General features: G+C 40.9%; 1 protein-coding gene across 4 annotated transcripts in view; it reads right to left on the reverse strand.

Annotated features, from left to right (window-relative positions):
• Nucleotides 1–22277, reverse strand: part of iqsec1b (IQ motif and Sec7 domain ArfGEF 1b) — a 197510-nt gene that overhangs the window by 71654 nt on the left and 103579 nt on the right. For all 4 annotated transcript variants that reach the window (XM_061041442.1, XM_061041441.1, XM_061041440.1 and 1 more), the window contains one exon: nucleotides 19363–19416. In XM_061041442.1, the coding sequence (XP_060897425.1) occupies nucleotides 19363–19416 (54 nt within the window). The remainder of the gene's footprint in view (nucleotides 1–19362; nucleotides 19417–22277) is intronic.

Consider the following 22277-nt stretch of genomic DNA (forward strand, 5'->3'; position numbering starts at 1 on the left):
TTTGTGACATGTACAAGAAACAAACATTAGCATTAAAAAAAAGCCACATGACCGGCCCTTAAAGAGTTGTACACACACTGCAACAATAACACTGATGGACTACAGAGCACGTGCTGTCTCATGCTGCCGCGCTAATAACTCTGAGTGGGCCCACACACACACACACACACACACACACACACAATAGACTGAATACTGCGCTTGAGCTTGTCAGGGACAAACCACAACAATAGAGCTTCCATTCACACCAGTTGACCTTGCTGACACGTGCGGCTCTTGTCCCATTTCAGCTCCTCTCAACACAGGAGTAAAAACACAAGCACCGGGGGCCGAGTGTGCTGAGTGTCAGTCATTCATGTCTGTTTCCAACGCGACACTTTACGACACGAGGGAGGAGAAGAAGTCTGTTCACTTTGAGGACCAAAAAGGCTGCTGATTAAATTCCCAGAGAGTTCACACAAAACACACCGACTGGGACAAAATGAATGAATGCATCGGATGAATATTAACAAGGTCATACATGTTTGTCTTCAATCTCGGTTTTGAACAAAATAGTTCATTTATAATCAAAAGAAATGACACAAACAGCACCTTACCTTTTATAGAAACCATGCAGGGGCTGCAGACACAGGAACTGCCAGTAATCCAAACAAAAAGCTTTGAACTTCAACATTTTGTCAGCCGGTTACAAAGGCTTAGATTAAAAATGTCATCGTACACCGAGTCCATAGAAGTCGGAAAAAAAGCTTGTTCAAAAGGAATTGCTTAAACTTGGAAGAACAAAGCAAATCCAGCGCAGTTTAGACTGCATGAAAACAACACCGACACCCCGCATGGTACAGTCCCATCTCAGCATCTGCCTGTGTGTATCTGGGCCACATGGAGGGGGCTGAACCTGCATCCCTCTGCTCCCTTTGTTGATGCAGAGTAGGCCTGTCCTGTCTTTCCTGTATCCTGTATGGATGGAGATGTTAGCCACTAGACACCACAGCTTCTCCTGGAGTTGTTGGGCAGAAGGTATGTCCCCACTCCTTCTCTCCACCACGCTCGCCCAGTCAGTCAATAACAGAGGAGGTTCTTGTCTACATCATTGCTTCTCCTCAGAGTTGAGTTACAGCTGCTCCTATTGTCTAAGCGGCCACACTTACAAGGTCTGACACTGCTGCGCCTCGCAAGGCCAACAAAGAACACAAAGGCCTCCCCCGGTGGCCGTATCAATTAGGTTTTTTTTTTTTTTTCCATCAGATGCTGCACAGCCCCTGCTAGCCTGGGCTGCTCACAGACGAGCTAATCAGCAGGAGCACATGGTGCACAGAGGGGTGAAGCCGGCACCCACGAGGGCCAGCACCCCCCCCCCCCCCCCACACACACACACACACACACACACACACACACACACACACACACACACACACACACACACACCTACACGCATACATGTGCACACAAAGCCTGGGCTGGTTGCCAGGACAACCTAAAGCACACCAATAAAGACAGTGATGGCCCCTTGATGTGACTCTAGCTGATTGGTTTAGAGAGGAGAGCTCAGGGTCAGGGTGGGGAGAACCAACCAGCAATATAGTGGGGGGTTTAAGCAGCTTTTTTCTTTTTCTAACTAAAAAATGTTTTCAAGCTCCTTCAGAAAATGCACATGAAAGTTGTACAAATAAAGCTGTATGAAGTGGAACTGAGAGTACAGATGCACGAATGAATTAATGATGAATATAGAAACACAGGTCTTCAATAGTTTATGAATACATATGTTCCCCAAAGAAAATTGCTGTGCAACAAATCAAAGTGTTCAAATATCAGGTAGCTTATTCACAAATTTTAAAACCCAACAAGAAACCTGACCTCAGGAAAAGACGAGCTTAGGTTGCTAGTCAATACAGCGTAAGGAAAGAGCTAATTCAGCATAATATGAAAGAAAAGGAAAAAAACTCCACTCAGATGATGTATGTGAATCAATTTGAACTTGCCAGTGCTAAAGTGCTGAACAAACTCAATCACAACAGAGTACCATGGTTACTCTGTGTGTGTGATACACAAATCACTGCTGGGTATGTGTCATCGCCCCTGTACAGTGATGATTCAGCTGTCGCTAACATCCTGCCAGAGAGACGTCGAAAGCCGAGGCTGGCCGTGTTACCAGTGCTGCTCCGGCTCTCAGCTCTCAGCTCTGTCAGCTCACAGAGCCACGGAGCAGGCCGGTCGGGGAGCCGTGTGAAGTGATACGGCAATTATTCAGCCTGGCACACAGCTTTGAAGTAAGAACAGACAGCATTTTGCAAAAGGCTGCGAGTCATGAAAACAGCAGGGGAAAAGTATTGAACGGTACACTGTGAGATGATGCAGCAGACTGACACACAAAGCCCCCCGTCTCTTTCCAAATGTTATATGGCTACATCATCTGATTAAAGGACTAGACTAATGAATCTAAAGCAATATAATCCTCCTGTAATTACACTCAACAGAATCCTTCAATGAGCTTAGATTGATGAACGTGTTAAAGGGGTTTCTACATCCTTCCTCAATGTTGATTATAAAGAATCATCAAAGTCACAGCAGGAGAGGTAGATATATCTCTTGATCTAAAGGATATACAAATCTAGGTTGTAGGCAGCACTCATTAAAACTGCATATAACACTGAGATGTATGTTAAGGATTTACACAAATCACAGCTGAGAAATCCATCAAAGAGATCCTGTAAAACTGGTTACATGTTGAAAATATACGTAGTCCTTTACACAACCACTAGAATTAAAAGATATAAAGGATATGTCATGTGTCCCGAACATGTAAAAGGACATCTTCTCCGGCTTCATCAGCAGCTCACTTTGGTTCAGAAAGCCTGCCATGGAATCAAACCTGCTTTTCCTTAATCAATCTTTTTTGTTGAAGTCATGTTTTTTTTGGTTTGTAAACTGAAGACAGATGAGTCTGCTTACTTAAGGCCAATGGTGAGTAACCTTCCTCCACGTCTCTTGCTACCCTGACACTTTGTTTCCTGGCACAAAAAACACTTTAAAAAACTTTCATTTAAAAGGTGCAGTTTTCAGTGATTACAATGACAGAAATCAGGAAGGTTAATTATTCTTGTAGGGTTTAAGCCACTCCACGTTTAATTATTTCAACATCAAGAATGCTTTAAGTACGACAGCTAGGGAAATATGTTTCAAATATATTTTCCTGAAGCCAACAGACACATTTACACGGTCTATCATCAGCTTTCACGACCTGTACAAATGTGTCCTGCTCCAAAAATCAGCAGTTTTCGGGGGGGGGAGAGAAAGGGGGATGACATGTGGGATTTGGCGAGGGTCGGAGTCCAACCTGGGCTGCCCCTTGGCTACAGCCTCTGTGCACGGTGCGTGCAACATAACCGCTAGGCCAACCAGCACCCCTGTTGAATTTGGTAATCAGCAACAGCCCAAAAGACCCTAAAATCTTACATTTTCTCATGATGCAGCTCATTAAAGTTTTTCATGAGAACCTGTATACATCATGGCCCCAAGTTTTTACTATTATGACTTTTTGTTAAAAAGTTATAGTTGCCCTTCCCAAGCTGAGAAAACCTTGTGTGACTCAAAGCCTTAAAATCTCCTTACAACACAGATATTGTTCAGACTTATTTGTCTGACAATGAAACGGGACGCAGCGGTTTCTTTGTAGAAAAAAGAGAATTGATTAGTAATTACAAAATCAGTGCCAGGGGTGGGGCTAAAATGGTTGTCAGGCTGTTGTCAAGTGCTGTAAAGCCATGTGTCCTGACCACTTGATTAACAAATTTAATTTACATAGGCCACAAGTCGTCTTGATATCCCCTGAGTCCTCGTCTGTTTTTTTCTTTGGCTCTAACCATCCTTAAAAGCAGAGGAAAGGATTGTATATGCACACCCACGCATCAGTAGTCATTTAAAATCATTTTAGACCAAGGTGGATATCGTAGTCTGTTGTGATTGGTCAGGGAAATTCAAAATTAAATCAATGTCCCACCGCAAGAGAAATCCCCCTACGGTTAGAGAGGAGGCAACATGAGACTTAAGATGGAAGCTGACTTTAATGAGTTTATATATCTGTCTGATATTAACACAAAAATAACCCCAATGACATCATTAGTGTTCATTTGGTCAAAAATCTTCCTTAGAGCCACATCTTTTTCCGGTTGAATAAGACTCTTTATCTATGTGATGTGTATACTAACAGGAAGTGTAAAAGTGTGATGAGTGTCTCTGAAAGGTTTTTGCTTCTCCAAACTGATTGCTGGATTCTAATGTGGGAAATGTAAAGGAAGGAAAATGTAAAGGAAGGAAAATTCTCCTTTGTTCATTTAGTGTCACTTCAGGGCAGGTAATGGACTGGGCCACACATGTTCTGTGGCCTCATTAAGGACCTGTGTAAACACGTTCCTTTGTCTAGGTGACAGTCTTGGGGGGGGGGGGGGGGGGGGGGGGGGGCATATACTACTTAGAAAAGGAAGCAGCCCATTATTGAGCAGACGGTGGAGCCAAATTGAAGACCATCTATCATGTTGTTCTTTGGAGCCTGAGGCCTGTATGGAGGTACATCCAGCATCCACCTATAACCTCTTTCTCCGAAGGGAAACAAAGAAAATCCCATAATCTAAAATGATCATTAATTAATACTTCTTCATTCCTTTCATTGTTTAACCTATAGAAACCTCATATGGATTCACTAATAACAAAAAATGTTGATGAAATCCCAGAGATGGTTCATGGCATGTCATTGGAGACACTTTAAATTGGCGTCTTTTAACATCTATCACGCTACAGTAGTCGATGATGTAAAGTAGGAGCTGTTTTATTGGCTGTATAGCAGGTGCAGCTGTACTCATACCCAGCTGTGGAGCTAAATGAGCTCAAGGAAAGCTTTATGGTAATAACTGCAGAATACGTTCAGCACCTGGGGAGGGCCAAGCCCTTCTCTCCAGCTCAGCTTTACTCTAATTTAAAAGATTTTAAAGGATAAAGTCTGTGAACCAACACACATGAACGTACAACCAGTAAACCAAAAAACAGCACTTCAACTACACTCTTCAGTTCGTAATTAAGACTCCCATCATATACGTTTATTAGTCGTTCAGCGTGCAGTTCAGGGTGTCAAACCTCTTAAAAGACGTTTGCTATGAAAGCATTTCACTTACTACATCTAGAGTCGAGATTTAGTAGTTGAAGATCTGCAAGAACTATGTCTTAGGGTCCAAAGAAAGGGAGCCTCGTACACCTTTCTCTGAGAAACCGCTGAGAAAGTCGTACGCTTTCCCAGTCTGACTTTTTTTTGACTGAGGTGCAAAAAAAGGAGTTGGGATTTGAAGTCCAACCAGCTCTTGGCAGCAAAACATTTGTTCTCATCTCAAATTCACAGACTTTCCTCTCAACACTCCTACATGTTGCCTGAACATACTTCTGAGGTTTTGTTTTACTGGTATTTTCTTTGATCAAAAACGAAGGTAGGTATATAAACACAGAAGATGCAGAATGTCATGGTGTGTCTGTAATGAACAGTGCAGCTGTATTTAAGGTAATGTTCAAATACATTTGAAGGTGACAGATGTCGGTTTTTCATAATTGAAAATAACAATTAACAACTGGTTATCTTACTGGTACTCCGTGGCTTATTGTTGAAACAAATGTGGCTCCAGGTAAATTACTGAATTCAAGAAAAACTACAATAAGACATTACGACTGAGTTACCAACTAAGTTCACATTATTCAACTTTGTCTTTAAGTCCGTCCATCAATCAAGGCCACATCTTGATGCAGACTTTCACCTACTGTAGCTGACTTCTTCCTATGCTTTGTTCCCGCAATACCTCTTTTCTGCTTATTCTGATTTTAATTGCTACAGCTACAAGGCATCTCAACTTTATGTGAACGGGATTCACAACTGGCTCGACCCTTGACTTGGCTTAAATTATCAGAGAGCAGAAAAATGGTTATTAAAATATAGCCAAGTATAGAAGCTGCAAAGCTCTCTGAATCATTGTTGCTGAGTGTAACTCTGGATGACGATGTTGATCCAGTGTTGACGGCTCAGATTCATTATCGCACTTTTTAACAAGGATCTCTCCCATTAGTCTGTGCAGGCTATCATACTGTAAGCTACCTTACTGTGCCCATGGACTTTATAAAACATGATGGAAGATGTAGCCTCAGTGATGGCATCCATTGGTTTTTGAAGTCAAATGATGTCTGAAATGCTGTCCCAACTTCATTTTGGTGAACCTAGTAACAGGCAAAGAGTTGTAAAGAAGGCATGCATCAAGCCGCTTAGCAAACAGCTACTACGTGTTCACCTGTAAGTAAACTGAACAAATGTATGCATAACTTTTAGCCTTCATATAATCAAAAAAACGGTGAGTTACAAAATAATTCTCCTCTTGTAGTGTGGACCTATAAATAAATAAGCTATTGCAACCAAATTTGTTCTTTGTACCAGGCTGTAAACATGTTTATTTCTGCTGTCAGAATGGACATTTTGATATGGCTCTTAATGGGCCTTCTGGGGATTTTGGAGCCAACCTCAAGCAGACACTCAAGGAGCTGCAGTTTTTTTCCAACACTATCACACTTGCTAAATATTTCAACAGCAACATTTGTCGCTTCGCCCTGCACTGTACCCTACTGTACCGCACTGCATTACACTTTTCCGTACCGTGAACAACACCGATAGGACTTTCATATTTCTGTCTTTGTTGTTCGTTATGTTTGGCTGTCTCCCATGTTTTACAAACAAGGACAATATTAAAATGTGTGTGCTCCAGGCTTTAGGAAGAGGCTACGGTCTTCTTAAGGAAAGTCAAAATATGATAATTGGAATAATTTGGTACATTTAAATAAATCATAAAGTTTTTTTGTTTCCATGTCTCGTCTCTTCTCCCTTCTTATCCAGAGACGGGCAGAAGTCGAATATCCCATATACAGTGCTAATCTCAACACACTGTTCATCATGCTCTCACAGACGAGTCCCGTTAGTAGAACATTTCCTTCCCACTTCAGCGTTATTGGAAAAATATAGTGGTTTGTATTTCCTCGAGAAAACCAGCTGAGGCAACAAACCACCACCAGCGGCAACAGTTCTGCTGATTCAGTTGGCAGAACAGATCCCATTATCTTGTTTATCCTCATGGAAATTTAACAGTTTAGCATGTGACCTACATTTCCTCAACAGATTCAGGTCTCAGGCGCGCACTGAGGATGCAGCTTTCTGGTAAGTTGAGAGGAAATTTGCATGATTTGATCAAGATAAGAGTTTGATGCAGCGCTCCCGCGGGATTTCAGGCAAAGCTTTGTCGGTCTTCACTGAGAGAATGTTGAAGAGATATCCGTATACCTTTACGGGAGGGCGGCACCTCACCCCGACCTTCCCTGCTCAGAGTTCATTAAAGGCCCCTCTCTCTCGTGTATCATACAGTGTTTCCTGTCACATATTGGTGTCTTCTCTCCTCACCTGCTGTGCCTGGATGCTGTGTTAATTCCCCGCTAGGAATGAGGCCCTTTCCCTGCCGAGATGGCAGCGAGTGATAAACGGCCAGCACGGCTCTTATCATCACCTCTACAGCTCGGGAAAACCAATGAAGATGGCCCGCGGCATCACTGCTTGGTCTTAACAGCCCCCATGAGCCTGCCGCCGCCCAGGGGACCGCCGCCTGTGTAATTGCAGCTATTGTGAGGCCATGAGGAGCCAGCTGAGGTCTGAGCGGGAGTGATGAGCGGGGAGAGGGGGAGGTCCTGTAAATCATGTCCTCACGTGGCTCACATTAGACACTGATTGATGTCTTATCGCCGTCTGCTTTAACCCTGGTTCAGACTCAGCCCAGAGGATTGATCTTTTCCCGAAGACCAATCTGACTGACGCCGAGAGTTTACCACAAAGCTCTAGGTGAGACTCCCCCTTTTCAGCCTCTCTTGACATTCTTCGGTTAGTGAAGAGCTGTCACATTCTGATGGATTAAAAGTCTATCACACACACACACACACACACGAGTATCCATGACACACTTCATGTCGTGTAAAAGGCCAAATTTAGTGTTATCTGCAACTCAAGAATTATGAATGTATCTATGTTTTTCAGGCTTAAATATGCCTATGATTTAAATTATTTTCAGTAACAAATTAATAATTTTATTAAAAATGACTTGTTTTGTTTAAACAAAAGTCAAAACTTCCCCAAATATTTTTTACAAAGCCATCAGATGTTCACATTTCAGAGACTGGAAGTAGTGCATGTTTGCTCATAAAAATATGTTAATTATTTATTATCCATCAAAGTAGTTATAAATACATCGTCTTTGTATTATTATCGTTATTGGTTGAATAATTAAGGAATTTAAGTTCTAAGTAAAATGCCTTTGTGATGCTTTTTTACCTCTTGTTTACATCTGATTTTCCTACAAAGGCTGCAACCTTTTGTTGATTTTTCTAATAATGAATTCAACATTCAACAATAACCAAAGACGAGGGGATATTACAGAATCTTTAGACAAAGTGTTTTCAATCTGATCAATTTTGACTTAGCAGCAGATGTGAAATAATTATACAGTACTGATTGATAGAAGTCTTTTTTCCATCATGTACTTTTTTTTCTTTTTTCCAAAGACAATAAACAAACAAACCAACAAAAAATATTGCATAAAACAAAAGGTCATTCTAATACCATGTTTGAAAATAAGTGGGATCCCACCCCGTCTCTATTCATCTTCAGTTAATAATTCAGTTAAGGCCTCCTTATTTAATCAAAACTTGTGAATACATAAATAATACATATGTCACATATTTGTATAAACATATATTCATTGTTTTAATTAGTTTCACTTCAAAAGATTTATTGAGATGGAACTGAAATTAAAAAAAAAAACTTTCTCTTCACTCCTTTAGGAAATTATCTCTTCTTAAATTTTGTCAAAAAATGCAACGTTTTGTGTTGTTTAAATTCTGTTCTAATCAAGTGGCAACCTCCGGTGTTGAAAAATGAAGACGATGCAGAAGTGAAAAATCTTGGAAGTTTGTTGAGTGTCTGCTTGAGGCTGGCTGCAGAAGCAACACAAGTCACTCCATTCAAAACAGACTATTTTACAGCAGAAGTGAAGATGTTTAAAGCCTGGTTAAAAAAAAAAGAAAAAAGGTTTGATTAGCTCATGTCTGGATCAGCACACACTGTACGGGAGGTGATGTTTTTGATAACTGATTTAATGAAGGATGAGCGTTAATCACAATAAGGCATGTAGCTGACCTGATCGACAGATGGGAGAGATGTAACGGTTTGTAAAGAAACTTCAAACGCCAGCTCCAGTTCCTGTCGGCCATTAGGTTGAGTGAAGGTTAAGGTGAGAAAGGCCCCCTCAGGAACAGACGGGTGGCGTCACTCAGGCTTCATACATTCATTTTTACAGTCTATGGTTCTAATGTAAATTATGTTGATCCTCTGAAGTCAGTAATTTAATTTAGTGAGACTGATTCAGAATCAGCGACTGGATTAGAGTCAACATATTCATTTGAAGCCCTGATGACACTGAGGCGACTCTCTGCTTTATCTCCATCAACCACTGCCGCCTTGCAGTCATCTGCACAGAGGATTAATGTCCTCTGAGGCGAGCGTTAGTGAAGACTTACAGCTGTGCTCCCTCTAGTGGCTGCCCTAAAGACCGACTCTGGTGGGGAATCACTCCAGCAGAGGTGCGGTCACACTTGTCAGAGTGTGTTATGTGAGCCTCAACGAGAAGTCTGTGCTGAACGTTAGAATCATAACAGTAACTAGGTGCGACTGATGTGATAACAGATCAAAAGCTTACATAGATACATTACCCGAGGCTTACTGTGGCTGATATGTGACATTAATATTTCAGCTCAGTGAATTAAACCCGTGTAGCATATTTGTGTATTTACATACTATGAATATTTACCCCTTTAAGGTTATAAATAGTTCAATTAGTTGTTTGTAATTGTCTTTCTCCATAATTACACTAACAATAAAGTTGCATGATACTGTGATGAGCTGAAAATGCAGAGAACACATTTATAGGCTTTTTAGTACATGGAGAAATTGAATCTCATGGATTCTGAAAAAGAGCTGGATTAATCAACAACACTGTATCATGCAGGCATAACGTTCATATCATTTAAATGTTGCTGTGACAAAGCCTATTCTATATTTTGTATTTAACCTACAGTACAGTATGTAAACTCCGCCACCAGGGGGGCTAAAAATATATAACGAACAGTATTTTCAGTAAATATTTCACAAATGTACTGTAGATATTGCCATGTAAACATTGTAATACAATTCTATTATACCTTAAATTAACCTAGAACTTTTGTTTTTATTGTTTTTTGAGGAAAATATAGAAAATGCCAAAGATGAACATGAACTCCTTTATTTGAGGAGAACAAATCATTGGTCAACTACATTTACTTGTATTGGTAAAAAGCGCTTTCACCATCACATCACATAATTCATCACAAGATGTTAAATATACATTAAAGCTGAATTAACATTTTAATTAAATCTAAAGTCAATGCATTAGCTTAGCCTTAGCTATGTTTTTAATTGCTATTACCGGTTAACATTAGCAATCCAGCGGTCAGCCACATGTCCAAATATTCAAGTCAAGACTGCTCATGTTGATAGGTTGGTTTCGCACTTGCGAAATGTAGGCTACGCTAGTTTGTGTATGCCAGCAATAATTCACACCAATCACAAAGTGGGATGTCTACATGGGTTAAATAAAGGTTACATACAAAAAAAAAGTGTCCTACAGACTGCTGGGATGTTTCTAAGTAATGGTTGATGTCATTTCTCCAGCTCTTTTACTCTGACAGTTGGAAGATCATAATCTATAAAGTAGCATTTAAAGCACAATCGATATTAATGTGATTCAGAAGAGCTTTGAAGTAGATATTCAGTTTCTTCCGACAACTCTGCTTTATACACAGCTCGTATAAGAACAACAAGAACACACAATACAGTTGAGGTTTGTTTCATTTTCACCAGATGAAAAAAAAAACCTAAAGTTTTGTTTTCATAAGACATACAGTAGCCTTTAGCATATTTCTCTCTGTTTTCATTGCCTTCATTGCGTGTCTTTGAAGTACTCCTGAGTGGCAAGTGTGTTAGCGACGCCACAAACAAGATGAAAGGTGAAGCTAAATGTCAGGGGAGACACACTGTTCCTCTCATCTGTTGACTGCAGTACTGTACCCAGTGCAGCCTTTCAAGAGCAGGGCTTCAAAACAAATAAAGAACATCACACCGAGGCTGATGATGTCGAAATGAAGTGGGTTAACAAAAACATTCATTTGGGGGCCTGCTTCATAACAGTAACAAACATGCTGAGAAGGGATTCCTTTCAAATAGCTTGTATGAGAAGACAGACACAGCTTGAATAAGAAGCGAGGGTGTTCAGTTTCTATCACTCTGCTACTCAATCAACCGTGACCTTGATCATCATTGAGGTCAAAGACAAAGCTGCAGAACAATGTGTTTCATGGTGTATTTTCCCAGACTCGGTCATTTCCAGCAGGCACAATATGATCTGTAACAATAAAGTCACAACCCTCTCACACCATAGAGAAAAAAAATCTAAATCACAAAGACTACGTAAGGGACCCACTAATGTGAAATACTGTACTCATCGATCACATCTTGGGCAGCACACACAAGAATCCCATCAGGTCACAGGTAGTAAAAGTAAGTGAGTGAAAGAGAAGTGTGACTGAAACAGTGTAATGAGGACATATTTCAAGTATCGCTTGGGCTAGTGCCCATGCAGCATGACAATAATACACTGATATGCCTTTGCTCTGCCAAACAGAAAGGCGGATTGTTCTGCAATGTCCTGCATTGCTAGAAGCTATAAAACATTTTTTCTAAAACACAAGTTTGTTTCAGCACTTTAGAAGTCTCGTAATGAAAAGGTCGATGCATTATTTTATAGACCCATGGCGATCATGTAAAGGTGGTCCCTCACAGTAAGAATTCTCACTGAGATCGGCAGCTTCTCTTCTCTGTATGGAGATTTATTTTACTATTTTGGTTCACCCTCATGGCGCTCAGCAGGCAGCTGTTTTCAGAACTCTGCAGATGTGCCGCTGCACACAACGTATAAGTATAGTATACAGTATAGTATCACAATATTTTGTGTGTTATATTATATTGTCTCATGGCAGCCAAGTATTGACATTTTTACTATGATATTTTAGATATGCTTTTTTAAATTTAAGGGGTTGCACAATTCATTTTGAACAAGTTGCATTGTTAAGAATTCATGTTAAAGACATTCAATTAGACTGAAATACAAATAAAAAGTGAGATGAACTGACTGAGAATTGTATCTTATTTGGCAAAACAGTTCTTGATATAGTTTAGTGTAGTGGACATTATATGCAGTTAAAACGCTTAATCGCAATATACTGCATCACAATTCTCAGCATGATGCTCAGCTAAATGTTAAAAATCGCAATAGAATCGTATCGTGTCTCGAGTATCGCCATTATATCGTTTCATGGGGACTCTGGTGATTCCCAACCCTAGTGAACATACTGTATAATGGAACAATTGGCAACTAAACACGTAGATTTTTTTCAGTAGAGCGGGGCTGAAAAGAAAGGTCAATGTTCACAAACAGCTCAGTTAGAAGAGAGCGGCGAATAGCATTTCCAACAGCCAACTGCATACCAAACAGTCACAGCACAATACAAGTGTATTTGTTTTCTTTTTTTCTTATTGCTCTGATTACTATCTCTGTTCTATTCGCGGTCAACACCCTGGTTGAGGAAGGTTATCTTACAAGCGCATGCACCGTGAATGCACCATGCCTCACCAGGTGTTGGCAATCTGGAATGTACCGAGTTTGACTTGGCGATAAGAGAACGTGTTGTTCTCCTGCAGAGTGGAAAACAAGGAGAAACAGGTGGAGTTAGGGAGAAAAACGAGAACACCTCTTGAACGTCTACTCCCCTTTGTGCCAAGGATATAGAGTGGAGAGAAAAAACGGTGGACAGAAGTTGCTGCGCATCTCTAGGGGTAAGGTCACACTGGCAATGTTGTCGAACCTCGTTGTGTTGGTATGACAACCGGCCTTCATGCAGGGGTAGACGTCAGCACGAGGAATATGAGAGCACACAAATGTGTTTGTCTGTGATGTTTTTGCTGACAAAATCAATTTATTTCTGCCAGATTTGTGAGTGTGATGAGGATCTGAATCCGTTTTAATCTCCAAATCTCCAAACAAATCCTGGTCACTCAGCGGGCAGAGTCAGATATAATGCATAGTAAACGCTGGCTTCATCCTATCTCATGTCTTTTGTTAATAAATCCATCTTTCAAGGCATGTACTCTCGCAGAATACAGCATGATGTTCATAATTTATACCTCTTGTGGAACGGTTAAAATGCCCCCAGTGTTTGGAGTTATCATGGCATCTAAGCAGAGCAGTGTATACACATGGCAACCTTTGTAACATTAATATATCATTTGGCCTTTTGGAGATGCAAACTTACTAAGCCTCAGCAGAACTTGGAAGCCCCAAATGTCAGACACCAAGCACCTGGGCACAGCATCACAGCCAGTGATTATCAAACCCCCACTGAGACGGCTGCAAAATCTAATCAAGCAGAGGTTCCTTTTTACTCCACAAAATACCCAAAACTCTTGCATGCCCATAATGTATCAAATACGACCAAAATTATATTATTAAAACTTTGTGCTCTACCCTTAAAAGTTTCACTCACATGCAACTTGTCAATAAACTTTTCTACATTAAATTAGTGTTAACGCATGTGTACGTGTGTATAGCTCACAGACTGTAAATGATAGTGGAAGAAACCTGAGTGACGTCACCCGTTGGTTAAGCCAATCGATGTTGGTCTCCATGCCGGAAATGCTGCCTCAACCTAACTTTCAGTCAACCTATAATGACAGGCTGACAGGCTCAAGAGTTGGAGCTGAGGGTTTTAAGCCTCCCGACAAACGGCTACACTGAGCCGGCACGTCAGTCAGGTCAGCTACGCGCCTGGTTATGAATAACTCATTCATTCATAAAATCAAAACTGATGAGTTATTAAAAAAAAAAAAAAAGATCATCCCCGTGCAGTCTGTGGCTATAGAGACATGAGCTAATCATTTTGTGTGATTGAGTGATTTATTAACCAGCCTCTTGTTGTATTACTTCTATAATTAAGTAGAATATAAACATAACATAATATCATTAAGGATCAGTGATTTTCCACCAAAGACGAGAGCATCAAAACCACATGATGCTACCTGTCATTCGAAACCCACAGTAAGATGTGCATAAAAAAAAAAAAAAAAAAGCATAGCATCACATTATTCTCTTCATGCATGTGTGTTCAAGTCCTGGCAGCTCCAGCCTGTCTGCAGGGCCTCCAGGGACCGGAGAGCTCTAATCATGAGATGTGTGTTGTTCAGGTACAGCGAGTGTATTTAGCATGGCAATGCCAGCTGCCAGAATCTGCCTCCACCCAGATTTATGGGACAGCGAGTTCTGCTTTGATCTCTGATACTTGCTGCTGTGCTCTGCAGCGCTGCCATGAAAGAGACTTTACAATTAGATCAATTCAACACAAACAGTGGTGGCAGGAGAGCGAATAAAAGCCCGATCTATTTATGGCTTATTTCACACACGACGACAACACTTAGAGGTTGCTCTTAATTAGCTGGAATGTCTCTATTTTTACATACCATCTGACAATTTCCAGCTGTAATTACTCCTGCCAACTAAAGCTGCCGTGCCCCCATGAGCGCTCTTATATCACCGTGACCGACAACGCCGCTGCATACTAAACACAAACACGAATCTCCCTCTGCAACACACTGAGGCTCCGACACCAGGACCAATTTCAGCTCTTTGCATTTGTTTACGAATCACGAAACATCAGCGAGGACCTGACCTGCGTTTACAGCTACATTAACACTCAGCCACGATTTAGTCATTTTCCCTTGGCAGGTTAAAGCAAAGCACAAAGGCTGTTTGACACTGCCACCCTTCAAGATGTAAAGGCGCACTAGAGTAACACATTAAACTTTAACCAGGAGAGCTCCCTAAATATTTTAGAGGCCAATTCATTATAGACAAAGGGGCAGACAACTCGGGATAGATTTCCACTCTGTGCCAACTGTAGATTAGGAACAATGATGAAAACTAAAGGTCCTGGGCGGAAACATGCTGACAGGGAATTTTCCAATAACGTCCAATTAATCAATCCAGAACGCAGCGGTGCAACTCCAGCATGCTTTGATTGATGTGCTGTTATGAAGACTGATATGTGTGGCTTTATTAAGCTTCTGTATGTACAGAGTGAAGACAGACAGAAAGATGAATGTATAAGCCTTTATCAGCCACATCCCCACCATTCACTGTCTGACAGCAACGTTTCGCAATAATTAACAGCCATTTGAACCTAATTGTTGAGCACTTCTCAGAAGGGTTGTTACACATTAATTACTTCATTGCTTTGTTTGGGAACATGTTGCTGTTGTATAACTGTTAGCTCAGAATGGGACAGAGAGTAAATATGGGCTGTAATTACTGTACTGTAAGAACGATAACCTTTTGATTTCACTCATCATCCTTGACACCAGCCATAGCAATCAATCCTCAATAATCAATCTGATGTGTTTCCCAGCAGTTTAGGGAGGCTACAACAGAAGTAAAAGGAGAGTGTATACTGGACTTTAGATGTGTCACAGAAACACACCAACAATTGTGACGATCACTTGATGTCTGTCATCAATTAGAAAATACAAATGATCAACATCCTCAATAGATGAGTAGGACTAATAGTCAGAATTTACAGAGCATTTGAAAGTTAGCCAGCTTGTGCTAACATGAGCTATTAATTATAACACTCCAACTGTAAAGCAACATGATCTGAGTAAGTAAAGGTGCACTTTTCCCTAAAATGGCTGAACATAATTAACATTTTCTCTCCCTTACTTTTCAGATTGGTTTGACTTAATCTCATGATTTGCATGATTGCCTGTAAAATCACACATTAAAATCATCAGATCAGCTCATAAGTGACCTATGCCCTGTCCCTTTTCCCTCTCTTAATGCATGTTTTTTTTAGCTCGGTCTGAATGGAATAAAACATGTTATTTCTAATATGTTGATCATTTACTCCACAGCCCACTGGAATGAGAGGAAACTCGTTGTAATCACAAACATTTTGCAGACATAATGTCGCAAGCTCAAACTGAGAAGGAAAGGCTTTCACTCATATTTATTGGCGCTACGAGAGGGAGCGCTACAGGCAGGACCTCAGACACTCAGTCAGTGAATAGACCCTCAACAAGCTTGTCAAGAGAGAAGAGAATCCCCAAATCTGATTTGCACACTTTCTTATTTCACTACAGATTGGATTAGTTCTAGATTGTTCTGCCTGGAAAGAGCAAAACGGATGAGAAGCAGATTACAGCCGTTCAAATCTTCCATAATTCCCTTCAAACTTTGATTTGGTAGACGGCAGTGACAAATGTCTTGAGAACAAAGCTGAAACCATTGCTGGCACCTCTGGTGAATTTGGAAGTGAGTTTATTCAGCTGTTTGTTGTATTTCAAAGCCGATTATGTTAGCTCTATAGAACCACATGTGCAATCAATATTGGGTATCATTAAAAACATTTTTTTTTAAATAAACTAAGGGGGGGTTGGTAGCCTATGGTTAGCACGCGCCTCATACTGTATATAGAGGCCAAGGTCCTCCTGTGTTTGAATCCGACCTGTGGCTCCTTCCCCACTCTCTCTCTCCCTGATTTCTGACTCTTTCCACTCTCCTATCTATTATAAAGGCACAAAAAGCCCCCAAAATAAACCTTTACACTGATAAATACTTTACTGTCACTTAATTGTGAGCTAACAACCTTTCACCTGTCGACCTCAGGAAGCTACAGTCGAACTGCGTTGTCTGCTCACAGTAAAGTTATTTTCAGTGTGCCCTGGTTTATTTATTATTTTTTTGTGTTCTTGCACCTGAGAACGTACAGTAGGTTGGCTGGGCAGGGGCTAGTCATTTAGATTGGGTAACATTACTTTCATAGTGACTTATGTTACTTATGTTGACTTGTTAAAAATCTGCATTACAAAACTGAGAAAATGTGCTTGAGTACTTGTCAACAAAAATGAAAACCCTTTTGTGACTCGTTACACATGTTGCTTATACTGTGCAGACGGCCCTTTACCCACTGTACCTTTGAATATTGACTCTATACAGTCATTGCACATTTTAGTTCACGGTTCATCAGCTTTTTCAAAAAAATTTAATTAACAGTTTGTCAACTAACTGGCAGAGGCAAACACTATTAGGCACAGCTGTTTGAAAAGAAAACAATACGACACAGGCTCTTGAAGTCATATTTCACCATGATGTTGTTTCGTGCCTCTGTTGTCCCAAAAATTCAACATTAAAGGGGATATTTCCTCAAAGTGAATGCTGTTCTCTCTGCCGGCTCGCTAGGTTAATTAGCTAGCTATATGCTTTCACAGTGACACAACTGTATAGGTTTACTTTCTGCTGATACACAGCTAGCTGCACAAAAGGAAGAGAGAAACAGAAACAGTGCGTAAAAAAAGGAAATATGCATAATAATAATAATAATAATGCAAATATTTTTCCAGTAACGGATGACTTTTATGAAAAAAATAGGTAAATAACAGATTCAGTCAGTTGCAGAACACAATGTATTAAGTTCAACATTTCTCCAGAAAAGTAATCTGAGTACTCTTACTGATTGCTGTGTAACACATTATGCCCAAAACTGTGTGCAATTGAAAAATCGGATCTGCTCTGTGGAGATTATTTGGAAGAGTCCGTACACTATGAGTCAGTAAATGACCTGCTACATTCAGTGAGTGAAAGAAAAGGCCACACATATAAGACCTGCCAGTCGTCTCCTCTTGCTTCAGACTTGACATGAAAATACCACCATTAAGTTAAAACAGCTTTCATAACGACACACACACACACACACACACACACACACACACCGATGCTGCCTGTGTTTCTCTGCTGACTGTGTGATTAGTCAGGGCACTTTAGGAAGCCCAGCATGTGAAGCAGACCCACTGGCGACCTTGAGTGGATCACATGATCAGCCATCTGAGTCGATCCCCGGCTCTGACCAAAGCCCCGGCTCCACGGCCGTGCCCTGACCGAGCAGGGGAGTGGCTGCTTGGTGATATGATGAAAACCCCTACTTAGTGAAAGCAAGCCCTGGGTGGAACAGATGGAGGCTCCGTCCTTATTATGCAACCCAGCAGTGGTGAAGCAGAAAATATGAGGTTTATATGACTCCCCGGATTTCAGATAAACTAAAGGGTCTAATAAACATCCTGAGAATAATATACAAGCTTTGTAGATAGTCTGGCAGCTGGATTAACAGAAGGTCAACAAGCCCCCACCCTAAAATAAAAGCCTAATACCTGGTATGAGACTGCTACTGTACAGTACAGTGAACTTCATGCCAGTTGTTTTAAAATATGTGCATCATTTATCACATTTAGCCAGATGCATGATAATAACTTCTAAAGTAGAGTAGCTATAGATTCTGTCTCGAATGCATGACTTATTCCAGATGTTCTGCAGCTTCCTCATTAATTATTAATCAGGATCATAACAATTAGCATGCTGTATGAAGCAGCCATGACTGTTTGAGCTAACTGTTCTAAATGTTCATCGTCCCTCACTGTTGTCTTCCTTCCTTCTGTAATTACAGCTTCCAAAAATGTGATTTCGTCGGTGCATGTTTGTCCAAAATCATTCATTAAGTGGCAATGTGTATGCAATTAGCTGTCCATCTTTAGTGAGAGGCTACAAGTTGTGGCTCCAAATTGACCAAAACAGTGAGATTAAACAAGCTGGGAGAAGAGGAGACGTTGGTGAAAGGCTTTAGATAATAATAAACTTCTAGGAAAGGGAGGGGTGCTGCCTCCTTCAGACCCCTTTCTAAAAATAGCTCAGCTGGTGTGACATCATCAGTGCTAAGCAAATACCGACCACCTTTCACTTGGGTCTGGGTGCAGCAGAAAAGTCAGTGTGGAGTCTGTTTTAGCCCAGGGTGGCGTCCCTGTTTGTTGAGGCCAAAGGCATGCACACTCACAAAAAAAATACATGCACATGCACAGAAGACAACTCTTTTCCTCATTACATTTATTGTTCTTTTTAGAATTTTAGAGAGTCAAGAAAAATATTGACCCAAGAAAAAAAACTATCATTTGAGAATTTTGCATTCTCAATTTTGTTGGCAAATTCCAACTCCGACATTTCCTCGACTACCACCTCATCCCTCGAAATCCCCCCAGCATGCAACATTTACACAAGTACTTACAAGTGATGGTGTCGTCTGTGAGTCATGGCCGGGCTGGGATCCTCCGTGTCTGGTCTGGGGGAGAAGGAAAGCAGAAAGCTGAGGCAAACACTGACTTACATACAGTTTAAAGCACCCACCTACTCACTCTCAACTCTCACACACAAACACACACACACCCTGACTTGCCATGCTGCTCATTCAAGCTTGGTCACAGTAGGGATGAAGACACACGTACAGCAGTCTCATGATGTAACCAGCGCCACACATCTCATTAACGGCAGCCGACGCAAACTCTTTAACCTACTTAATCTATATTCACGAACGGACACTACTCCTGTATATCCATTAGGACTACTTTATCTAATCTGCATGGTCAATATCTATTAGGCAGGAATACGTTGTGCAACAAGAGGGAAAGCAAATACCCTGTTTATGTTTGCAAATAAAAAGAGATCTGAATATAAATTTAGATTTGTCTACATAGATAAAACTTTGTTACACTACCAATTAGTATTTTAATATAATATTAAGGCTGTAATTCTACAAAACATCCATAAACAACAATGTAAAAGAATGTTATGTATTGTATGTCACGCTTGCACAACTGCATGTGTGCTCTCATGTGTGTATTAGCACCTTGAGGGTGTAAACAAACAAGGATTATCTCACTGTAAGGGTCCTACGTAACATCCTAGCAGCGGCTTAATGTACTACTGGGGCTGAGAAGGGGAGAGCGGTCTCTATGGTAACCACTGGCTGCGTTGAGGGCGGGTCCACAGAGGGAGAGTCACGGGGGGAATCAAATCCTTTCTGCACTTCTCATCCAGAGCAGATGAAGCCTCTGTAGCTAATGGGCCATAGTACAAATCACTGTGCACGTCTTAATCACAGTTAAGACCACTGCACAGGAGCTATTCTACAGTGTTTGAGTTAAAGCGAGCAGAGATAGAAATACTTTAAGCCAGCTGCAGGAGCTCCTGTATGCATATATGTGTGTATAAATATATCTATATACAAAAGGCTGATTTAGCCTTTTTGGACGATATTCTAAGTAGACTGAAGGTCCAGAAATATTAATTAAAAACAGATCTATGGCAAAATTTAAAAAAGGAAAGATTATTCTGTCTTTATGATCATAATCCATGGATGTGCAATGAGGGTTAGTAAGTGGGATTATCACTAATGCTCAGAATGGACACTCTTCCTTAGTGATGACACTAACATGCAAAGCTAAGACGGTGTGCATCAGCATGTTAGCCTGACAAGATTAGCATTTCACTTAAAGCTCCACTGTACATTGCAATGATGTTTGGTCACCAGGACCATCGGCATTGTCGGGACCTGATGTATCGGAACAACTTTTTCACAGAGTGTCACAACAATATCATGAACTTTCATGGTCCTCAAAGTATGTGTAGTGCTATTGTGTGTACCTTTACTTTTCATTCGCACCATCATTTGGAGTCGACTGTTTTTATACCGTTGAACTGACTTCATGAAATGAGGTGTAAAATCTTGTGTTTCCCTCAGGATGAGATATAACAAATGAATGCTGTTTCTAACATGCTAACATGCAGATAGTGCTTAACATCAGCAAATGAATATGCAAAGATCGGCCTTCATTTTGCGTAACTATATGGATGACAATGTTGTTTGGTGATTCCGACCAACTTGATTGACACAACTACAACCATGACTACATGATGAATGCTTATATGAGTACAGTTACTATTTGAGTCTTTTCTTTATCATGGGTCAATGGGACTTCAAGTTTGGCAAAAGCTGCTGCAGGTTTTTCTCTTTATCTGCTTGCAGATGTGCCAGCATTTGTCCCCAGTACAGTGACAAGTAGCCTACATGTTCCTTTAGTGGCTTCCCATCTCTGATCAACACCAAGAATGAAAAAAAACAACCATGCCAGAGCTACAGCCATTGAGGATTGTTCAGAGGCTGCAGTGATGGGGAAAACTTTGCCAATGTGTAATCCATTAACCATTCATTTCAAATGTATCTATTGATTTGTCTTGAAGTAGAGCAGCTGCACAGCTACACATTGGTTCAGTAGCTCTTCAGGGACAGACAATAGTTTTATCTAACAGGCGTTGTGCAAGTCCAGCATTGTCTTCCCCTTTCTATGGAAGGCAGTAAGGTCAGGAAAAAACAGCACAACACAGAACAAAAGCCCCATCTAAAGTATTGAAAGTGCTTTAGCATCTTTTAATGGACCTGTCTGATGGGAGAAAAGCAGGCTGCACTTTGTCACCTTTAAAAGAAGACAAGAAGGAGCTGACTGACACAACAGAGCGTTCAAGAAAATGGGCCAAGCTATTCTCTTAGTTGGCAGTGACATGACCTATTCTCTTAGGGTAAAACGTTTAAAGCCAGGAGTTGAGAAGAGTGCAGTTGCCAAGCCTCCTGGAAGATGTGTACTCTAATCAGGGACACGGGAGGGAGGGTTGAACCAATCATGTTATTGTGTGATGAAGGCTGGAAAAAGCAAAGGGCGGACAGAGTGCTTAACAAGAAAATAAATAAAAATGCATCATCACTCAGCAGATATCTTGACTGCAGAATAAACTTTGCATGTATCAAATGAGGCTGCACATTCCTCAAGGGAATACACACTGTGCAGAAACGGTTGAACCTCTCTGACATGACACGAGGCGAGGCAGAAGGAAGCACTGAAACATCAATCACAGGCAAGCGCTTTACAGCAGTTGTCATGACAATAGTGATGGGTGAACGCAACGATCCTCTACTTCCCCTCTCTTGAGACTTGCTGACATTCGGTCTAACTCTACTTAGACACAACTTGGAGACGTCACCTCCATCTGCGCGAATAAGACTGATTCACATCGGAGAAGTTCTCTGTTTGTCAGGCTTGCTGTAACTGCATGGTGTACATTTGATATCTTAAACCTATCCCTCAACAG

This window comes from Labrus mixtus, chromosome 7, assembly GCF_963584025.1.
Source record: "Labrus mixtus chromosome 7, fLabMix1.1, whole genome shotgun sequence".
NCBI lineage: Eukaryota > Metazoa > Chordata > Actinopteri > Labriformes > Labridae > Labrus > Labrus mixtus.